Source organism: Drosophila obscura, unplaced genomic scaffold (genome assembly GCF_018151105.1).
Source record: "Drosophila obscura isolate BZ-5 IFL unplaced genomic scaffold, ASM1815110v1 contig_73, whole genome shotgun sequence".
NCBI lineage: Eukaryota > Metazoa > Arthropoda > Insecta > Diptera > Drosophilidae > Drosophila > Drosophila obscura.
The window spans coordinates 4696885-4720444 of record NW_024542865.1 but is presented as its reverse complement, the minus strand read 5'-3'; the positions used below and the strand labels follow the sequence as shown (position 1 = coordinate 4720444).

At 44.1% G+C, this 23560-nt stretch overlaps 1 protein-coding gene across 4 annotated transcripts in view; it reads right to left on the bottom strand.

Moving 5' to 3' along the window:
• Window positions 1–23560, bottom strand: part of LOC111065441 (neurogenic protein mastermind) — a 98038-nt gene that overhangs the window by 7636 nt on the left and 66842 nt on the right. The window contains exon 1 of one of the 4 annotated variants that reach the window (XM_022353625.2): window positions 2745–3329. The exons of the other annotated variants lie outside the window; for them this stretch is intronic. Within the exon in view, the coding sequence (XP_022209317.2) occupies window positions 2745–2903 (159 nt within the window). The 5' untranslated portion in view covers window positions 2904–3329. Of the gene's footprint in view, window positions 1–2744; window positions 3330–23560 lie in introns of those variants that run through there. 4 annotated transcript variants of the gene reach the window in all.

Below are 23560 nucleotides of genomic sequence, written 5' to 3'. Positions count from 1 at the left end.
CGGCAGCACTGCGCTGCTGCGGCCGCTTCGCTTCTCCTGTCCAACTTCCAACAAGCAGCAGCAGCTGCTGCGTGCTGCTGGCAGAGTTGCCAGCCGGCGTCTCGTCTTTGTCAATTCGCGAGCATCGACACTGAAGCTGACGCTAACGTTTACGCCGACAGCGCGGCCAGCCAGCCAGGCAGCAGCAGTGCAAAAACAACAAGAAATCAAAAGGAATTCCATTTTAAATGGTGGGGGAAAACAAGGAGAAGCAGTTTCAATACACTCGGCACAAAAATTATTCGTACACACTCTCAAATAGGTTTTCTTTTATTTGTTTCATGATGATAATTTATAATACGATAATTTTTCTTCTCTAAAAATACCTTGAATTAAATTGATATTTAGAAATTTGCATGCGACTTTTTTGTATTGAATGTATTGTATATTGTAGCTATGTTTCATTGCCCTAATAAAGGACTTTCCCTTATAATTCAAATTTAGAAAATTGTATAATTCTTCCCACATGGCTATGAAAGATTGATATTGGCTGACACTATTATCGTTTTGAATATTATTGCTGAACAGCTGTTTAGTTTAAAATCGCGAGTCTAGACTCTAGAGTCTAGACCAAACAATCGGCTGTTAATGTTTATTTTGGGTAACTCGATACCCGATAAACAAAGCTAAAGCGAGATGCCTTATTGGCGCCTCACATCAGATGCTTCTGTTTTTGCGTTGCAAGCATCTGTTTGAAATTATAATACCTTCTCTGTGGCAAAGGGTATAACAAGCCGCAAATGGTAGTAAGAGGAGGGGATATGGGATAACAGCCTAAGGAGAGGAGGGGGAATGGGAGCACAGCCAGCAGAGTATAAACGAGAGTGAGTGGGGAGAATCGGAGAGCTGGCTAGAGCAAAGAGTGTGGGAGAGGACAAAGCTAGGGAGAGGGGCAGCAGGGGGCAGGGCAGTGCGACAAACGACGACGACTTAATTTTTGGGCCTTGGCTGGTCGCTCTGCTTCGGTTCGGTTCGGTCGCTTTGCTTCGCTTCGACTTGTCCGCATCTCACGTGCGCGTGAATGAGATAAATCTATGATGATGATTATGTTGCAGCAGCCTCTCGAGTGGGTGAGAGCGGGAAAAGGAGATGGGAGGTGGAAATGGAGATGGGCGAATGCCAAAGCATGCGAAAAAGAGAAACGAAATGAGAAACGAAGAGCGCCCATGGCGTATGATGTGGGTGAAGTTTGAAAAAGAGTGAGGGCAGAAGGGAAGGGGGCGGCCGGGTGCGGGTGCGAGTGCTTGTGTATAAGGGCGAAGTACGGGTAAGGGGGGATGTGCGAGGGTGTGGCATTACGCATGCATTTCTTATTGCAAGTTCCACAAAAAGAGAGGGCGAGGGAGAGAGATGCATTCCAATGGTGCAGCAGTATTTCGCTCTCTCTTTCCCTCTCCCGGAGGGGGGCCAGGGGACGAGGAGCTGCTGTTGGTGCTAAAAGCGAACCTGTTTTTTTTTTAACTTTGCCAAAATTTGTTGATAACACATCGATACACACTTGCAATTCTGCATCTGCAACTGCCTGCATATCTGTGTGTGTGTGTGTGTGTGTGTGTAAAAACTGGTTATCCCCTAAAAGACGTTGACTTCAAACAGCCGTCGAACCAAGACACCAAACCCAACCGAACACCGAACCTCGGTATCAAACCCCATCTGGCAACATTGCAACCTACACACACAAACACACAAAACATTGTTTAATACATGGTAGAATTATTCAAGGTACGGCCAACTCGACGAGTGACCCTCTCATTCGTGTTTCTTACCCAGACCATTACATTATTATGCAATTATTTGCTCCCCTGACGGGATGTGATGTTTGTTGAGTTTTCCCCACCTAATAGAGGCATACCTTGCGCTCACATTTGTTACGTGAAGAGCGACAGAGAGAAGGGTGGAAACACCAACTTAGGCCATCGAAAAGCGGTATGGTCGTACCCTCTGAATAATTCTACCATGGTTTAAGTTCACGTCGATGAGTCAAGGTCGAGAGACGTCACGCAAATTTTCGTTTTCATTGCCTTTTGCCCACAAAAAAAAAATCGCTCGCACACACACACATGCCATACCGTTTTATTTTTAGCCCCCTTCCGACAACGATGACACGACAGACGAGCCCGAAGAGCGAGCCGAATGGTCGGTCGCACGAGTTGGCTCAGTGGCTGAGCAAAGGAGGCGGGGAGGGTGGTGGTGGGGTGCAAATGAATGAACGCAGGCAAAACGGTTCATTGCTGCGCCGCTGCTGCTTATCCAACTACGGACGGCCTGCGGTGCTGTTGAAAATTTAGGCTATTTTTTTTGTTTGTTTTTTTTTTGCATTCAAATATAAAAATTATTCCAAAGGAATTACGATTTCTCTTTGGTCTTTAGTTGAGGGTTAATCAACAGCCCACAGACAGAGTCGCGGTCGCGTCGCTTGTAATGGGTTAACAGAAATTGTGCCCCAATTTGTGTGCTGTTAGGAGCAGCGAATGATGGGCGCACAGAAACCGTTGCCAACGTCGCCTCGCCAGCAATCAAATCAGCAGAACGGCGGACAGCGGCAGCGCCACAGCACGTGCAGGCGCGCGCAATGTAAACAGAGAGTAAGAGAGCGGACAGCGACACAAGAAGAGAGAGAGAAGAGGAAGCACAAGAGAGCCAAACAAATAAAGAGAGATAGAGAGGAAGAAAAAAAAAAAAAACCAAAAAAACTATACACTCACGCTCTTTGTTAATTTGCGACCGCCGCCGGTGTTGCGTTTGCTGCCATTGCTGGCGCTGCGACTGCGTTTACGAGCGGCGGCAGCGGCTGCTGCTGCTGTTGCCGTTGCATTCGCTGCAGCCGTTGCTGAGGGCGTTGCGGTTGTGGCAGAGGCCAACATGATGATGCTGCTTGTTTTATTTCTCTGCTTCTTCTGACTCCTTTTCAGTATTGCAGTTCTTCTATTAGTCTTCTTCTTGTTCGTGGAATGCGAGAGTTAGAGCGATAATCGCTCCATAGATGCGTTTCAAGAGCGGCATAACAGCAAAAACCTGTCCATTATGCCCCCGCACTGCATCCTCTCCTAACCAAACGTTGATATAGTGCCATTGGCAGAGGGAGGGGAGAAACAGCTGACACAGTTGCCGGCAAAAATCAGCTGCCCGTTCGTGTTCGAGAGAGTATTCCGTGTGATGGTGTTCGCTCTGCCCTCCGTTTTGCACGAAAGCAGCAGGGCGAGAGAGCACGTTCGTTTGATTTCGCTCTCTCTCTCTCTCGCTCTCGCTCTCTCTGGCACTTTGGTTATTTTGTGCCGTCTGCTTTTTGTTTAGTATTTTTGCTGTGTTTTTGCACACTTTACTTTTGCACGTTTTGGCACACACAGGCACAGAACACACATGCACATGAACAGAGAAAAAAAAACTTGTCTTTGCTGCTGCTTTTGCGTTTTCCTTAGCTGCTGCTTTTGCTTTTGCACTTGTCTTTGGCTTTGGCTTTGCCTTTGGTTTTGCGGCTACTTTTGCACTTGCTTTTGCTGCCTTTTCGATTTTTTTATTTTAGTAGGAAGTTGGCGAAAATTTGTCCGACGTCGAGCGACACACAACAACGACACGTCACGTTGCTCGCTCTTTAAGTTCGACACTGTTTCGAGATAGAGAGCGGCGACAAGGTAAAATTGGCGAAAAATCTACAACACACAAAAGCGACAGAAACAATAACAACAACAAAAATACGAAGCCGCTGTCGCTGCTGCTGTTGTCGACGTACGCGCGACCCGTCGTCTCTGCAATACATATATATGTATGTGTTATTCTTTTTTTTTGTTTCGTATAGATTTGTGTGTGTGTGTGTTTGTGTTAACCGAGTAAACTTTTGTGTTTAGCCTCCGCCGCCGTCACCGCGAAACGACACCCGCCACTGTCAGCACTAGAATGCCTCTCTACCCCTCCCGCTGTCACTAACTCTGCTGCTTCTGCTGCTGTCACTGGCGCTGCCTCTGCCACTGTCTTCTTGATATTTCTCATTTGTTCTTGTTGGCAAGGCCGCCACACTGCACTGACGCTGCGGCTGCGGCTGCTGCTGTTGCTGCTGTTGCTGTCCCTCTGCTTGTAGCGCTGCTTTGATGACTGGCTGCTGCTTCTGCTTCTTCTGCTTGCTGCTCGGACTGATCTGATGCCTCTGCTGACTAACTTGGTGCCTGCTGATGTGCTACTGCTTCTGCCGCTGCTTATGCCGACTGCATTAGAAAGCTTGCACATTTTGTTGTGGATGTTGTTGTTGTTGTTGGACAGACAGCGCGACAGAGCCGCTGGCTCACTGCTGTTAATAGGCGCTCAGTAGTGGCAGCGACGCAGCATTTACAGCAACATCAGAAGCAGTTACAGTGACAGCCAGCAGCGACGCGGCAGCAGCAGCAGCAGCAATAGCGGTGAAAGCATTTGAATAGAACGGCGGTGGGGCAGTGGCAGGCCCCCCCTCGATCCCATGATACCCGCACAACGACCAATAAATAGCAAAATGTTAACAGTTCTTTGTCTTACACACACACACGAGTACTCAAAACATACAAAACAGTGCTTTAATTATGTCTTCAGACACGAGAAATTAAATTCAAATATTTTTGTATTGAAGTTAATTATTTAAAATTTTAGGAACTAATTGCCAATTATTTAATTTGTTAGAAATATAAAGAATTATAACAGATTGAGAAGACATGAGAGGAGTGTGGAGTTGGGAAAGGGGTGGTAGAGGGGGACTGTGTAACATTAAACTCAATCAAAGAAACAGCCTAGACGAGACGGCTGCTGGCTGTTCGAAAACCCTATTGATACACAGTATTATGAACAGCGAAAAAACAATCAGCAAGAAAAAACAAAGTAATCGAAAAAATATACAATAAAACCCGCTGGCCTCGTATTAATTTGTTCGAGTGTTGTTTAATTATAGCTGTGCTGTTGCTGCTAGAGAGAGGGCAGGGGGACAGGCAGGGAGGAAGGTACGCGCTGCTCAAAAATGGTCATTATTATGTGTATGCGAAAGAGAGACAGAGAGAGACAGAGAGAGAGAGAGAGAGAGACAGGCAAGAGCCAGGACACAGAAAGAGGAGATAGGAAGAAAGAGTAAACCAGCAAGAAGCACAGAGAAATAAAGGAGACATACCCTACCCTACCTATCCCTGCAGCTTAAAACTGCAATGTATTTTTCCCCCACTAGATTATGGCTTTGGTAGGAGGGCTATACACTACACTGCATCAGAAATGATGATGGTGATGGTGCGAACAAAGGAATGACTGGCAGAGAGCGGCGGGAAGAACATTAGGTTTTTGGGCATAATATGAAGAGTGACTGCGATCTGTATATCTGTAATCACAAAATTGCAGCTATTGCATTTGCATTTCCCCCATGGTCGGCAAAATGCCAATCGTCACCATCACGCGTAAAACTTAAATATGAAGCGAAGCTGCTACTCCACCCCACCCCACCGCCCGTTCATTTGTGAATGAAGGGAAAAGGAGTGAGAAGAAGTGGAATCCGATGGATTTTACAGAGATGCTGGCTGATACTTTTCAGGGCGCTGGGCAGTGTAAAATGGCCTCAAGGCCAGAGAGCTTACAGAAAAAAAAAAAACAAGCTGCATAAATTCCACTTTTGGACACCATATGCAAATGAAGCAAATCAATTAAGCGAAAATGAAACGGAATGAAATTCAAGACGAAAATAAAATTACGTGCCAATATACGCGGCAGGGCCACAAGTCGCACAAGTCGATGCTTGGGATGGCACACACATGTACATATGTATGTACATACCCGTAGAGGAGGGTATCAGCCGGAGGCTATGTACAAGCGAATGAATGACGTGATGATATGTGCGGGATATGCATGTGTACATATGTATGTATGGGGTATATATGTACATATATGAATATATATGTAAGTGTTTGTGAGATTTCAGAGGGAGCTTCTCGCTCTATACTCACTTTTGCATATTTTCAATTTTCAAACAACAACAAAATACAAAATCAATTAACTCGAAACAAAAATTTTCACTCGTTTGTAAAGTTTTTTTTTCTCTCTCTTTCTATCTCTGTATTGTATCTCTCTCTCTGTCTCTCCCTGTGGCCTCTTTTTCCTCTTCAGATTTAAGTTGGGAGATTTTTTTTTTGTGTTGCACTTTTATTTGTATTTCGTGTATTTTTTTTTTTTCTGACTATCTGTTTGCGCTTTGCGTTGATTTTTCCATTTGATTTGTGCAACTTTCACCCGAAAGCCGAGAGCCGCACACAAAAATAAAAAAAACCAAATGATTAGGTGGATTTCTACACACACACACACACACACAAACGAAAAAGACACTCTTTTTGTTTTTAGCATATATTTCGGTTAGATTTTAATTTAATTTAGGTTTTTTTTTTTTTTGTACATATGCTTTCCCGAATGTCAGCTGACGTAATCGGCAGCATAACAGCAAAAAAAAAAAAAAAAAGAAGAAAAATAAAACACATACACAGCGGCAGGGGGAAGGGTAAGGGGAAGGAGAAGTAGAGGGGGACAAAGGCAAAAGGCAAATAAAGAGATTCAGAGTATAAAACAACAGTTGTTGTTGTTGTTTTTTTTTTGGGCGGCGCGTGTGTATAGATGATGGGTAGGGGGGGATTGAAGGGGGGCCTCTATAGAGCTGTCTCTCGTGCTGTGTCGTAGTCCGTCGTCGTCAAGTTGACTCAATCAACAAATACACTCACACGTGTGTACCCTATATACCGTACACATAAAGCGCACACCATATACATATACATACCTACATACAATACATATGTATGTACATATATATATATATAATTGTAAATTGTTTAGCTGTTGTCACCATCGCCTCTCGACAGCAAAAGCAATCAGCACAAAAAAAACAACACAAAAAAAAGAGCAAAATAGAGAAACAGAGGTAGATGAGATGAGCAGAGGCATGAACATGAAACAACAAACAAACCGCAAGAACGGGAAAAAAAAAAATACGAATAGCAAATATATAATAATGTTGTCGAAGATGTTAAATACTAGCAACAAAGCCAACAGAATAATACACATCTGCTCCAATCAAGTAGGTCAACAGTAGTACAGTGCAGAAAACCAAAAAAATATTTGCCCGATATTTTCATTCTTTCTTCTAACAGAAAACTGACAAAAAAATATTCAACCCATCAAGTAGTTTTCCGCTAGATTAATCCATATTCCGGACGATATATATACATAGGTATTATCTATCGCCCACATTCCCCCCTTTAAAGACAAACCTTTATTTGCAGATTTGTGAACCATTTTCATGGTAATTTTTACAGAATATATTGCCAATTAGCAGTTGATTATTTCTGTCATATTTTCACCTATAGAATATCATAAATCCACATATATTTGTATTTCCCCACATAGCTCAGATGGAAGATCTTATCTATGTATTTCCAATTATTCATATTCACATGTCGATTCAGAGAGTTCAAATGTATTTTAAAATATCAGTTCTAATTCCTACAGATTCCATTTAAATGTGATTCTATGAATGAGATCAGATTCCGAGATTCCATCAAAAAGTTTCGCGCAACTAAATGACAAATTTCAATTTTTAAACTTTTTACAACAATAATTCATCTCCCTGACTCTTATTGAGAGATTTGTCGAGCACATTTTGTGCACTTAATCGACACACATTTGCTGCACACACATAATCGATGTGCAGTGTTGCAAAGAGATTGGAACTGGAGTTGCCACACGATTTGCAAAGCCAAGGCTTAGATATGGATGGGTCGATGTGTTTCACTTTTCCAGTGTTTACTGTAGAGAGAAAGAAATGCACTTCCCACTATTAATTGACATTTTCTTTGAATTGAATTCCCTCTTTTGCATTTCATTTTAATTAAAATTTATTTGCCATTACAAAATAGTAATAAAAATGATTTAATTAAATTTTATTTTTGCACCAGACTATAGAAGCGGGAGAACGAAACAGAGGGGAGGAGGTAGGTGTTATTAGGCACGAAAAAAATACGAAAGAGAGCATAAAGCAAAAAAAAAAAACAAATGTGAAACAAATGCTTAAAATATGCGACGTCGACATCGACATCGACGACAACGACGTTTGACGTTTATCGGTTTGTCTTTGTTTGTCGTTGGCCTTTTGTTTTTCTTTTCTTTTTTGTTGCCTTTTTGATAACGAAACGCGTCGGCGGCGCTGGCCGTTGGTGGACGGGAGGGGGACAGAAGGGGACGGCGATAACGACGAGTGAGCGCACAAAAGCATCGAGAACGTAAGCGAAACAACAAATTAACATACCGCGAATATTAAAACAAAACACAATGGCGAAAAAACAGAGAGAGCCCCTCTGCCGACTGCAGTGCACAAAGTTACGCACGCCAAAGAGAGCGAGAATGTGCCGAGAGGGAGGTCGGGTCGCAAGGTAAGAGTGGTAGGGGGGGGGGGGGCCCAGTCGAGAGAGTATCCAACATGAGAATGCCACAGAGGAGCGAGTGGTGAAGGGAGGTGGGACAAGCGAGACAGTGTCTAATTATGTTGCACTAACAACAACCGCAGCCTAAGCCAGAGAGCCATAGAGAGAGAGAGAGAGAGAGATTGATCCATGGTGTATTTAATGCAAGGTGAGGCATTTCACAGCTTAAATTTTTGTTTTCTGTTTTACAATATTTTCTAGCTCTACACGCTCCCTGTGTCAATCCCGAGAAGGCATCCTTGTATGGATTGCCTCACCCTGCAATTTATACACTTTTGGCACACGACCCACTCACTAACTGACGACGCGACGAACGACCCGACAAACGACGAACGGCAACGACGACGACCCACGACAACACAAAACGCAGCGAGTGAGTGGGACTCAACACTCGCTCCATTGCTCTCTGGCTTTCGCTCTCTGCCTTTGCCTTTGCCTCCTCTCTCTCTCTCTATCGCTCTCTCTCTCTCTGTGATGGACACAATTTATTTGAAAACAGTTTAATTTACTATTTGAGCAAAAACAATGAGCACACACACACACACGCAAATACACACACACACACAAAAAAACACACAAAAAAAAACTAAAAAGAAAACGAAAGAAATAACAGAAATATATAAGGCAAACTGACGTTTTACGATGGCGTTTTTTTTTCTTTTCTTTTTCTTGTTGTATTTTATTTGGTTTGCGCTTCGTGCGCGTGTTTTTCGTTTCAGTTATTATTGAGACTAAAAATGCGGCGTGAGATTTGATTGTGAGTAAGCGCAAAGCAGAGGCCAGGCCAGGCAGAGGGAACAGCAAACAGCAAGCAGCACAGCACACCACAGGCCCAGGCAGTGAGGCCAAGCAGCAGAGGGAGAGGCAGAGGCAGAGGCAAGAGCAGTGCTAAAGCGACGCGCAAAGCACGGCGCAAAGCAGTACAAGCAGAGGAGGAAGAATAAGCAGTGGCAAAGCAGACACACACAAACACACACACATTCACACACATTAAAATACAAAATAAAAGGCACACAAACACACAATCCATGGACATCGACTTGGTCACATATGCGCAGGAAGGGAGAATGAGACGGGAGGAAAGACTGAAAATTTACAAAAGTAAAAGCTAAAGAATTGTGAAGAAAGAGGGATGTAGAATGCGAACAAGAAGATGTAGAAGAGAAAAAGGAGGGAATTGCATGTGGAAGAAAAAGTAAGAACAAACAGAAGAAAAGCAATGAGAGAAGAATACAAACAAGGAGAAGAATAGGAGTTGGAATACCAGAAAAAGAGGGGAGAATATAATGCATAAGCAGCATAAAAGGAATGTGGAAGAAGGAAGGACCCAGAAGGATTCGGAAGATACAAAATTAAAAAAAATATATATATGTATATGAGTTAGAAGAAAAGAAGAGTTTGGAGAATAAAAAAGAGGAATAGAAGACATAAAACAGACGTGGAGTGGAAGAAAGGAAGAGAGCTAATAGGCAAACAAGGGGAAAGAAGGGAAAACATAGGAGAAGAACGAAGAAGGAAGAAGGCACGGAAATGAAGAAGGAGAACAAGTACAAGAAGAACGAAAAGAAAGAGAAAGAAAAAGCGAAAGAGAAAGAGACTAGCGAGGAACACGGGAAACTATGCTAGAATTAAAAATCCAATTTCGCGTAAGCCACAGAAAGATAACAGACGAAGGACAGACGAATGTGGAGAAAGAGATGAAGGAAGTGCAAGAGGTAGAGGTAAAGGGAGAGAGGCTACTGCTTTGCGGAGAAAAAGAGGTGCAGATGACAGTAACAGTCGAAAAAGTGGAAGAAAGCAGTGCGTGGGGGGCGCAGCCGGTGGGGGGAGGGGGGAAACAAAATGAAATTACAGCTTAGCAACTGAACTGATAAAACTTTCGAGTGGGAGCGTCTAGCCAGGAAGGGGCGTGGCAGCGCACATTTAAAATTTTTGTTTTGTTCTTGTTCCTTCCATGCTTCTTCCATTTTCGTTGTTGGATCAAACAACAACGGAAAAAAGTCTGTCATATGAGGTAATCGACGTCTTTGAATCGCTTTTCTGTTTATCAAAATTTCATACACAAAAGCAAAACAGAGAAACAGAGAAGTGAGAAACTGAGAAAAAGAGCTAACGAATGCCAGAAAAAAGAGAGACAGTAAAACAAAACGAATAATTTGTTGATACAGATTTTGAGCATCTTGTTGCAAAATGGATTGTTACTAATAGGTCTTGTAATTAATGGGTCGGCGGATCAGATAAGATCCGTGTTCAAATTGGACTGCTTTTTTCTGTAAAAAATATACACTGCTTTTAGGTTGGAGCCCCTGCACCGTGCTGCTTTCTGGAAGAACCAACGCAACCCACTGCTTTCGAGATGGAATCAAACACTATATAAGTGAAGGTCAGGCCACTGCTTTACAGAAGCACAATTGGGTTGGGGAGTTTTGCTGCTCGAAAACAACTGTATTATAATCGATAATCGATAGTGAAATGTGAAATGGAACCAACCACCGACCGACCGACCGGCTGGCTAATCGTATCCAGATGTGGACAAACAGCTGCTGTTTTGTTAAATTGTGATGGTTATATCATTTATTGAAATTATATGTATGTACATACATACATTTTGGACACTACAAAGTAATACTACATATTCATGCCAGTAGTGTGTGGTGAGCACTATGTGGAGGGAGATCTGATCTTTCCACCCCCACAAAACGACGATACACCGTTCGTTCTAGTTCTACCTTCTTGAGAGCGATGCGATGTTGTCTAATGCGAATGGAATTTTGTATAAATAATAAATAAAGCAATGAAAAAATACAACATACATACATATGTATGTACATATGTATGTATGTATATATGTATAAGAAATAAGAAAAAATGCAGTCAACAATTGGTTTATTTATAGATTGTCAAGAGTTGGTCGGTGGGGCGAATAAATAGTTGTGTGTTCTATGGAATGGAATGTCTATGAGTTAAGTTCTTTCTTCTTATCAAGCGGCAAGCGTAAATGGATCATACATAATGTACCATGCATACACACATATGTATGTGTACATACATACATACATTTTATTTTGTGAGTAAAGATAAGAAGAGCTGCAGAGGAAATGGCGCCCAGGGAAATGGGGGAAGAGTGCGAACAGCCGGAAGGGGGGTGGGCTAGAAATCACTCGCGATTCATTAAGTTTGATAGATAACCGAATAATTTTACCCACCAGAGATGAGATCTTTGCGTTTCTCTGGAACTCTAGAACTGTGTCGTTCCCTTCAATTGATTTCCATTGAAATTCGTACAAAAAAGTTAATAATTTTGTCGCAGTTTCCGGCACAGAGCAACCCCCACCCCCACCTCCCATTTTTATCGTAGACACTGCTTCGATAAACGTTGACATTGCAATGACAAAATCGAGAAGAGCAGAAAGCAGGGCAAGCAGGCCAAGCAGGCCACCAAATGCTTGCCGTTATTTTTTTTTTTTTTGCTTTTCGTTTAAAAACTGAAACCCAACTCGTTTGCTTATTAATCGTTGTATGGTACAAGTACATAGCACTCTCTACTCTCTATGTATGTATGTACATATGTACATGCATATTTGTATATAGAGGGTGGTGGTGGTGGTGGTGGGGGGATGTCATGGGGATATATGTTAGTACATATTTATGGCACACACATACTCATATATTTATTTATCAGTTTTTGCTTCGCTTTGCATTTTGTTGTTGTTGTTGTTGTTCTTTCTGCTTATTGCTTTCATTGCCTATTGAGTTATTGATTTTGATTCCCACTTTTCTGTTGTTGTTGTTGTTTGGTTGCCTCTACCCCACCCCAGCCCAGCCCCCTGCCTCCACCAGTGTACCTCTCTGCCTCTGTCTCTGTTTTATGTAACTAGTATATATACTAGATATGATTCTATATACATTTCTTTTTGTATAGCTTTTGGCTTTAGCACATTGCCCTCGCCCTCACAACTTTTGCTCGTTGTTGAGCTTTTTTGTTGTTGTTGTTGCTGTCTTCTTTCCTTTCTTTCTCTCCCTCTCTCCCTCTCTCTTGTGATTTCTTTTTTCGTGTGCCTGTTGTTATTTTTCTTTTTTTTGTTGCCATTGAAATAATTTGTACTTAAAATTGTTTAGATAAGATTTAATTGGAGCAAACAATGCAATAAGAGAACGCCAGCTGGGGGTGGGGAGATAGAGTGGGGAGTGGAGAACAGAGAGGAGGGAGGAGAAGAGACTGGAAGTAGAAAGGGAGGTTGGATAATTCAGAGGGTATGTAACATCTGGATGGATCTTAAATAGAATGGAATATATATCTACAAAATAATAAATAAACCTTAGAGTAAATATTTAAACTTGGCGAAATTCTCTTAAATACCAAAAATTGTTCCTCAATAATTACCCTAATACCTTGAGGTTTCCTTCGCCCTTCCAAGACAAAACAAAAACAACAAGTTTTCACAGTTCCCCTAAGAAGTTTTAAAGTAAAAACAAATGAAATATTCATATACAAATTTTAATGGCAAAATTATACAAATATTTCCCACGATTTCTTTCTAGTAAATGGTATTTAAATTTCAATCAAGAAGCACGTAAATATTTATCAGCCAGCGTCGTCGACAGTCGGTCGGTCGGGTCGGCTGTTGTAATAATAATATTTGTGTGACATACGAGAGTACATAAACATATCGCAGCGACTGTTTATTGTTTAAAAATGGCGAGAGCATACCCCTACCCATTGGTATGTGTATTATTATTATTCCCCCGTCTGGCTTTATGTCAGCAATATTTTTTATACATATGTACGAGTGCCTCTCCGCCCCTGTACAATAAACAATTATTGGGCGAACCCCGAAGCTCCCAATGGCGCACTTTAATAATCATACAAATAAACAAAACACAAGAGAAACCAAAGCACGAATCAAATTACAGATTCGGAATGAAACAGAAACTTTTTCTCTGTCACCTAAAAAAAATGCATTGAAATATTTGCAATTATTGATATCGAAACGAAGGCAACTTCCTCAGAGGCGGGAGCCGTCGTACAGCAGTTCAAGCAGTTTTAACTATAAAAAAAACCACATTGAATATCAAATCTTCTCAGTTTCTGTAACGCTCTTTTACACTCTCACTTATACTTTTCAAGCTGCCAAATGTTGTGGGGCAAAACTCGAATCCACACAGAATCAACTGCCAACTGGCAAGCACGACCCCTCCCCTTCCACACATGGAAAAGTAAAGCAGGATACAAAGCAGCACAGAAATGCCAGAGTAAAGCTCCTTGTTTAACAAGCAGGCTCAGAAATGTCATTAAAGCAGGGTATCATCAAGCAGCACGGAAATAATGCACAGTGAAGCAGCGCACCCAAGCAGTACAAGAGTGGTAAAATAAGCAGGGCGGCGGCACAACATAGCAATGCAGTGCAAAAAGCAAAGCAGGCGAAACACCCGCAGGAACAACCAGGAGAACAGAAGCAGCAGCAGCAGCAGCAACAGCCATTGCACGCGCGTCGTTCAAGCTTAATGCAAGCAGCGCCGCAGCAGAGGCAGAGGCAGCGCGCTGAGCAGAGAATCAGCAGATAGGGAGCGCTGAGCAGAGGCAATAACAGCGTTAGGCAGAGGAGTAGCAGCGACTGAACAGAGCAAAAGCAGAGGAGTAACAGCGCTTGAACAGAGGCTAAGCAGAGGATCAAGCAGCAGGACAGGGGACCTGTGTGTGCCAACACAGGCACATTGGCTGTGACCAGGCGGTGGAAGGAGGGAGGGGGGTGTTCAGTTTTGGTAATAATCAAGCAGTGTCCATGCAGCAGCGCATCAGCAGAGATTGAAAGCCGAGGAAGGCGGGTGAAAAGGAAGAGAAGGTTGCTGGGGTAGGGGTAGGGGTTGGGGTTGGGGTTGGGGTTGGGGTTGGGGTTGGGGTTGGGGGTTGAGGTCTACAAAGCAAATATTTCAAATTTGACTGGAAATATGGAAAGTTTGTTACGAATATGTGTGTGTGTGTGTGGCTCTGTGTGTGTAGCAGTGTGGGGGAGACCTGCGAGTGGCTGTGGCTGAGAGCAAGAGAGAGCAAGAGCATTTCCAATGGTGTGTGGTGTGTGTGTGTGTGTGTGTGTGCGTGCCAACTGCATTCTGCGTGTATGCGTGTGCGTGTGGGTGCCTTGCACCTGCTGCACCAACCACCCATCCATCCACCCACACACACACACACACATACATTCCCTCCTACCCTTCCTTTCGCTTGCCTCGTCCTTCACTCTCTGCGCCATCATCGTGTCCTGCTTTTTGGCTGTGTATCAATTTCAAAATGGCGGAGTGAAAGCTGCATGGACGATGGTGGGGGGAGTGGGGGTGGGGGTGGGGGGGGCTCCAGAGCACCTTCGGGCACCTATTCTCCTACCCTCCTACAGCCCCAATGCATGCACGTACATATACATATACATATATGTATGTATGTATGTATATGTACATATTTTACAGTGAAAGCTCTCGCTCTCCCTCTCCCTCTCGCTCTCTCTCTTTCTCGCATTTTGTAGTGTTGAGTAAGGTTGCAATTAATTTGAACAGCTGCTCTGGATTAACCTTTTGTGTTGCAAACATCTTTGGATATTTAATTGGATGTGAAAACACAACTCCCTTTGGGGTCTCCTCCTCCTCTGCGCCCTCCTTCGTCTCTACTTCCATCTCTGGATGAGGGCCCAGATGCAAACGTTCCAATTGTTGATTGTAGAGATCATCCGTGGGCTCCCATCCCATCCAAAATCGGCTGACTATATTTATCTATCCATCTATATCCATCTATATGGATGGATCATCTATGTATCTATCTTCATCTATCTATATAGCTGGCTTCAAGTTGTTCAAGAGGTCAGAACAAACCCATGGATTGGTTGGGTGGCTGCCCCCTGGCCACATGCGACATTTTCCCTGCTCCCCAAAGACTTCTCCTTCTCGCTGTATCTGTGTAGCTGTATCTGTGTGTGTGTGTGTAGAGGCGTATCTGTATGTGTGTGTGTGTATGTATATCCTGTGACTGTGTGCGTGTCTCGCGCTATTTGGCGGAAGTCACAAACTTATTGGCTAGCAACCGGGCAGGCAGGCAGGCAGGCAGGCAGGCCCCAAAAGTGGTAGTGGGAGTGGCAGTGGCAGTGGCAGGTTGCTTGCTTGCTTGTGGGTGGCTGGGTGTTTCGTACTCGTTGGCTAAGAGGTGGCATGGGGGGTGTGGGTGATGTGGGTGACTCTGCTCTGACAAAATGGCGGACATGGCCTAGAGAAATGTTTCAAAAACCAAAACAACAACAGCAACAACAGCAACAGCAGCAACAAGGCTGTGTGCTGCAAATGCTGCTGCTGCTGTACGTCAACCGATGACATTTTCCCGTTGAAGCCGCCGACGCGCTTTCTATGTGTATATTGTAGGAGGTGTATGCGTGCGTGTGTGTGTATGTGTGGGTGTGTCCGCGCTTGTGTCTGTGTTACAACATTTTCCAGCTACCAAAAATGCAAAAGCCCAGCCCGGCGGCAGCAGCAGCAGCCTCAGCCACAGCCCAGCCCACATCCTGCTGACTGCCTGCCGCCTGCTGCCGCCTGCTGCCTGCCTGCCTGCCTGCCTCTTGTTGAATTTGAATCGATTTTGCAGAGCAGATTGCGAGATTTTTGCCACCAGCATATAGAACATATAGCAAGGGATTTTAGTGGGATTATGTTTGGCTGCTGGAAATACCAGAACACAGAGCACAGAGCAGCACAGCCCTTCAACGATGCGTTTGGCGGGGGAGGTGAAGATTTCTACTTCTACGATTTGTGTGGTGCAAGTGCGGACTCCCAGATTTTTCCGTATTGTCTTGGGGTATTCGAATTTTTATTTGAGTGGTTGGGTGGGGGTGGGTGGCTGAATGTGGTTTGGTATACTCATAATACTCACATAGGACAGATACATCGCTTTGCTATATCCACAAAAAGTAACACACATACAAAACAAACATTCATATCCTTACCTGCAAGAAAAAGAAACAAAGAAGAGAGAGAGAGAGCATGGCGAGGAAGAGAAAAGAGAGAGAGAGAGAGAGAAGAGAAGAAAGGGAATTAGTCAAGAGTTAGACACAATTTATAATTTAAAATCTAACTTAAAATAAATAGCAAAAATACCAACAACAAAAAAAAGAGAGAAAGAAAGGACACACACAAAATATTTATTATGCTCCCTTGTCTGTCTGTCTGTCTGTCTGTACTCCTTTCATTTATCTTTCGCCTGGGGGGAGAGAGTGGAGGAGAGCTTTTACTTTTAATTAAATTCAATTTACTTCACAGACATTTCCCCCGTTCCGCCGCCCCACCCTTCCACTTTCCACTTCTTTGCCCGCTCTGTCTCCCTCGCTCTCTATACATTTCTCTTCTCTCCACATGTGTGTGTGTGTGTAGTATGTGTGTGGTGTGTGGGTGGGAGGTTAAAGTTTTCCGTTGCAATTTTGTGCGCTGCAAAATATGCTACAAAAAAGTGACTTCAACATGTTGCCACCCCCTCCTGTAGCCGACTGCTTCTGTCTATCGCTCTCTCACTGCTCTGGCTTTGCCTCTGAGGCCCCGCCACCCACTTTTGCCACCAACACCTGGAATGGAATGAAAAACTAACTCAACTCTGGCACTGCCTCTGGCTTTGATTTCAACAGACAAACACAGACACACACACAGCACACACACACACACACCCACACACCCTTCCCCCGCATCCAACGACACTTGTAATTCACCACAGCCCAAAAAATAAAAAAGGATGAGTGTGCAAGGGATGGGAAGGGGGGCAGGAAAGGGATGGAGTAAGGTTGCTGGAGTGTTTGGCATGTTAAATAATTTAAATTTAAAGCTAAAGTTAAAGTTCACCCAAAAACAGAAAGAAGATGAACGAAAGAATTCGGAGAAGAGTTGAGCAGAAGAGTGAAAAGAAATGTGGAGAAAGAATAGACGAAAAAAGCAGACAAGGAATAGAAGGAAAAGGCAGAGAAAGCAAAGAAGGAATAAGCAGAGAAAGCAAAGAAGGATAAGCAGAGAAAGAAGAGAAGTAATAAGCAGAGAAAGAAGAGATGAAAAAAACAGTGAAAGAAGAAAGGAAAAAAAACAAGCGAAAGAAGAGAAGGAATAAGCAGAGAAAGCAGTGAAGGAACGAAGTGAAAGCTGAGAAAGAGCCGAAAAAGGCGAGGAGGCGAAGAAAAAGTTGAAAAATGAAAACGCAAAAGAGAAAAGTAATTGATAAGAAAATAAACAAAAAGAGGAGGAGGAGGAGGCAAACTATGAAACGAATTTCAAGTCAAAAACCAAGCAGTGCAAGCAGTGTTTGTTGTTGTTCCAGAAGGTAGAGCCAGAAGGTAGAAGCAAGAAGAGTAGCAGAAAGAGCAGAGGCAAGAGAGAAGGCAATTAAGAAAGAAGGAAGGAAAAGAAAGAAGGAAAAAAGAGTACCCTGTAGCTGGTTACAGGGTATCCATTACAGGGTATCTACACGATATGTTCAGTGCATGAAAAATTTATCGTGGCAGTGTGGGGGGGTGGGGGTGTAGTGGAAAGCATATAAAAATGAAGCGAAAACTTTTGCACACAGGACGAAGGACGACACACGCAGACGCGTGGGTATTGGACAACAAAATTGGGTGGGGAGGGGAGGGGGGGGTAGAACCATTTTGGACACGTCCACATCCTGCCTGCTACCCCTCCTGCGTCCCCCTGCGTCTCCCACTTGGCGTCGGTATTGTCGTGTTTCTGTCGGATTTTATGGTCGCGCATTTTAGGCCTCATCTCTCAGAAACCCCCCCCACCACCCTCCTACCCAACCCAACCATTTATCCCCTTCTCCATTCACGACTCCTCCTGATTTCGCCTTTGCCACTCCTCTTCCCTTGACTTGACTTTGCTCCACTCCTTTCACTGTGGTTGCTTCCTCCCTTCTCCCTTCTTCCATCTTCTTTCTACTTATTTAGCGCTAGTTCTGTATCCGCCGCCTCCTTCCCCACTCTCCACTCTCCGCATATTTCTACATTTCATTTCCATTTGCTACTCTTCGGCTCTTTGGCGGAGTTCTCCTGTTTTCCTGTGTTTCTGCCTCCAAATTTTTCGCTGGTTCAACAATTTTTCTATTGTCTTCCCTCCTTTGCTTCTCACTTTCTTATCATTCTTCTGCTATAGCTCTTGCGCTTCTTTCTTGGACTGCTTCTTGTCTGCTTTGCCTTCCGTTTCTTGCAATGAGCAAAGCGGAGCAGCAGACGAATGAGGAGCACAAGGACAGGATGCACAAAAAAGGAACAACAAAATAAAAAGGATGACGAAGCAAAGGACCCAAAAGAGAGGGAAGGCGCAACGTGCAACGTGCAACACTGCAACCGCAACGTGCAGCAGCAACAGCGGAAAGTGCAACCTCCCTCGAGGGACACATACAATTCCAGTGTGTGTGTGTGTGTGTGTGTGTCTACAGGCAACCCTCGCATGTATGGCCTCGAATTATGTGAATGGGATTTCACGACTGGTCACGCGATTAAAGTGAAAGGAAGGCGGCAGACAGGCAGGCCAAGAAGGGTTAAGGCAGGCGCAGGCGAAGGCGATAAGAAGGTGGAAATTGCACAATAAAGTGCGAGAAGAAGAGAGAAGAAAGAGGAGCCAGAAGCAGAAGGAAGAACACGTGCAGGAGGGTAAGAAGAAAGAACACGAGCAAAGAAGGAAAGAAGGAATAACGAAGAGCTAAGTTAAAAAGGGATGGAAAGGGGAAGTTCATTAAAAGCAAACCACAAAGCAGAGGAATGCAAGAAAACAGAATAAGAAGGAGGCATAAAGAAAAACAAAAAAAAAATAGAAATAAAAGAAAAGTAATACAAAAAATGAAATAAGAATTAAGGAATAAGGAATAAAAGAATGCAGACAGAAACAAAAGAATAAAGAGGATACAAATAAATGACAAATATTTTGTATGCTTAGTTTCAGGTTAATTCTTTCCGTTTAATCATATATGCATCGAGACCGAGATCGAGACATTTAGCAGTCCGTTTTGCAGCATTTAAATTTAAGCATTTTGGCCCAACCAAAAACCGAAATGCAGCCACGCCCACCACACCAGAGTCATGGACAGGGAGCCACCGTGGGGGGGAGTGGACACACTTTTGGCAGGACCAAACAGAGAAAATGTGCAGTAATGTTGCGACTTGTTCATTAGATGGGAACCGAGCAACCACAGAGAGAGGGGGAGAGAGAGAGAGAGAGAGAGGGGGAGAGAGAGGAGAGAGAGAGAGAGGGGCACCTCCGACACATCCCATCCATCCATCCATCCATCCTTCGACCCATTCCGACCATCAGCAATCACTCCATTCACAGACACCCATCGCCTGGCACAACCCACACACACCCCACACCCCACCCACGCCCCACACACCCCCACACCCCCCACACACTCACGCATTTCTTTCCATTGTTCCTGTTGCTACCTTTGCCCCTACTCTCCCCTGCTCTCACCCTTAACCACTTCCTCTCTCTCTTTCTCTCTCTCTGACTGCCCTATTCCATATTTCATGCTTTCATGCTGTCTCTCTCCTTCTCGCTGTCTCTGCCGTATGCGGCGTATGTGCTACTTATTAAGTATACGTCAAGTGAAACCAAAATGGAACTCATTTCCAATTAAGTGCAAGAGTGTGCAAGGGGGGGGCGATAGGGATAGCAAAAGGGGGAGAGAGAAGGCCTCAAGGTATGGCTGGCTCATAGCTGTGCATGACAGCGAACATTAAAGCCAAGAGGATGCATAAGGTCTGAGAGAGATCCCCCCCTCTCTATACATTGAGGCCAACAGAAGAGAGTCCAATATTTCATTAATTAAAAAATAAATTAAAATACATAAAAAATATTCCAAAAAGTCACAAAAAAATATTAAAACAAGTTTTCCATTTCAGAAAATCAAACAACAACGAGAGAAGTGAGAAGCGAACCAGCAACGACAGTGTGGAACGAGAAGGCCAACAAAAAAGGGACTCCACTCCCACTCCGGACTACATATAAGTATTTCTCTGGTAGAAGCAGAAAGCAGCATAACGCGTGCATAATTCTGCACCCCCCCCCCCCCCACACACACACACACACACAGCAAAAAAGAAACAAAGCCAAACACGTAACGGTAAGGACTCGTTCGACTCGACTCGTTCATATCACCATCAAATATGAGCAAACGCCACTCGAGGGCCTCAGCGAGACACACAAAGAGAGAGATAGGTACAGCACGACAGAGAGAGAGAGGGAGCGCGAGAGGCAGCAGTAATTGTTCAACATTAAGCTGACTTCGAGATACTCTTCTTTTTCACCGGCACAAGATTTGTTTTCCAATTATTATAGAATTTACTCACGTTGCAGGTAAAACCACACAAAATCGAATCCCTATCAGCGAGACAGCGAAGAGATTTACGTGTACCTTTTTTTTTTTGCATTCATGGGCATTCCCTTTTGCACTTTTCGCTTGTGCATTTCTGTGTCTGTGACTTGTCAAATAATAAACGCCTGAGGACAGGCAATATAGGCCGCACTTTTATTAGTCCTGTTTCCCATAGGCATTACAAATGAAAGGGTATCTCCACAATGAGCTGGTGATGACAACACTGACAGCTCGATGCCAGCAGCAGCAGCAAAAGCAGCAGCCGCAAAAGAAGGCAAGAAGAGCCGCAAAAGAAGGCAAAAGGCAGGAGGCAGCAGGCAGGCAGCATCCTGGGCAGCATCTGCAGCCGCTTAAGCAATATAAAATAAAATATACAGCCAAGGCATGCTCCAAAAGGAGTCACCAACACCACCTACCCCCCCACACCCCCACAGGACTCACACAGAGCAGAGCAGCGTTTGCGTTTGCGTTGCCTTCGCTGAGATTCGATTTTCTGTCATTTTTGGCCGTCAGGCTGTCTGTTGGATCGTCGTCTGTGTTGTTGTGTCGTAAGAACAGCAAGCAACTGATTGAGTTAAAACATGGCCAATGACTACTGTGGAGTGGAGATACACATACAAACAGATCGAGTGCAGGCAGCTGGGGAAAGAGAGAGAGAAAAAGGCACAAGGGTTCTGGGTCAGGGGGTCTGTCTCCTTGCTGTGTGGTGGGTCAGTGGGGAAGGGTGGGGGGGGTCTTATTAATTATATTAAATGGCAAATCTTTTTTAGTATTTAATTTGATATTAAACTAATATTTCTGGTATATTTTGGTATTTTTTCAAGACTGAATTAAGTGCAAATTTTGCTTCAATTTTCTGTCAGCTTTATCGCACTTTCGCACTAACAATCTAATAATCCTGCCTCCACCTCCCCCTCCCCCTCCCCCTACTCTGCTTTTGCGGCTCTGCTTTCTTTTGCTTTTCTGTACGTAAAATGTTTCGCCATTAGGTTTTTGCCCCTGCCCCCATCCCCCATGCATCCCCCCTTGTCCTTTGGCATTCTTTTTGCTTGGGAAATGGGCGCCGCGATACACAGATATGGGGGAGGGAGAGAGAGGGAAAGAGAGAGAGAGAGAGATAAGAGTACTTATTGCATTGCCAGTCGGAAGCAGCTACTCAAACATTGTGCAGGATGCGGAGAGGTAGGGGCAGGGGAAGGGGAAGGGGAAGGGGAAGGGCTGCTACACGGGGCTGCCCTACTGTGTCACTCCTCTTTTTTTTTGCCATTTTCTTCTCCCACTTTTACTACTCCCACTGCTGCTTCTCCCTCCCCCTCTCCCACTGCTGCTTCGCCCTCTCACTCTGCTTCCCCTTTGCTGCTTCTCCCTCCCTCTCCCCCATCTCACTCTGCTTGTCCCTTTGCTGCTTCTCCCCCACACTTATCCACCTGCTCTCCTCCTACTGCTGCTCTCCTCCATTACCACCACCTTGTTGTCCTTCACCTCTCGCCGCCACCTTCCACCTTCCCATTCCCATTCCTAATTTCGCCTCATCCTTCTGCTCATTTTCGTTCTCCTCCTCCTCCCCACTTCTCTTCTGCCGTTGGACAGGTGCTTCTAGTGCTTCTCCTTCTCCTTCTCGCGCTCCTTCTTCGCTTTCTTCTCCCTTTTTGGTTACATCTTTCCGCTTGGGCATCGCATCCGTGCATGGGTGGGTCCCCTCCCCTCCTCTTGCTCCTCTGCTTTCTCTTGTCTTTCGCTTAACTCGGGTCACCCTGTCAAATAATTAATGAGCATGTGGGTGTGGGTGTGTGTGTGGGTGCCACAATATTATGTAAGCGAAAGGCATAAAGGCATCTGTAAATGTCAATAAAATGTACTGTACAGTGTGGCCCCGCTAGAAATTCAAAAAGAACTCAGACTCCAGCCGAGGGAGGGCTCACTGCACTTAAATTTAACCCACAGACATGAATGAAATGAATGAAAAGCAACGGAGCAAACAGCAATGGAAAAATGCCTGAAATAGACAGACGGCAACAGAAAAATACCCCAAAAAAAAAGGAAAGAAGGTAGAAAAAGAGAGTAACACACACACACACACAAATGAGAAATAGAGTCCAGAGGAGGAGGCGAAGAAAAAGAGCAGCCAAAAGCAGACAGACAGACAGACACACAAAATAATGTTTCGAGAGCCACAAGGAATTTCTGTTGCTTCTGTTGTTTTTGTTGTTTGCCTAATAAAATTTCCCCTTGTATTTAGTAATAGTCAATGCCACGCCACGCCCACAAAAGACTTGCACAGGACACACCACACCCTACTGGCCCCAACACCCTCCAAAATCCCCCCAAAAAAAAAAAAAGAGCACCCAAAAGTGGTGGAAATCGTAAAATGATTTTGTTGCCTTTTGTTTTTGTGTGACATTTTATTTCGGGATTTTTCGTATTATTATATTTCCTATGCTTTTAGCTCGCTGTCCCACTCACTCACTCACTCTTTGCTCTCTTCGTGTGCTGCCTTTCCAGCGCTCCTACTGCTCTGCTAAATATTGATTTAATAAACACTGTGCCGACAGTCACATTTTGTACTTAGCACGAGACAAAATTTGGGCTGTGTGTAGATCACTTCCTCATACTTAGAATTATAGCCATATAGCCCCAAAATATTTTTTTTTTAATTCAAAAATTCAAAATTCAATGACTGTTTGCATTTTCA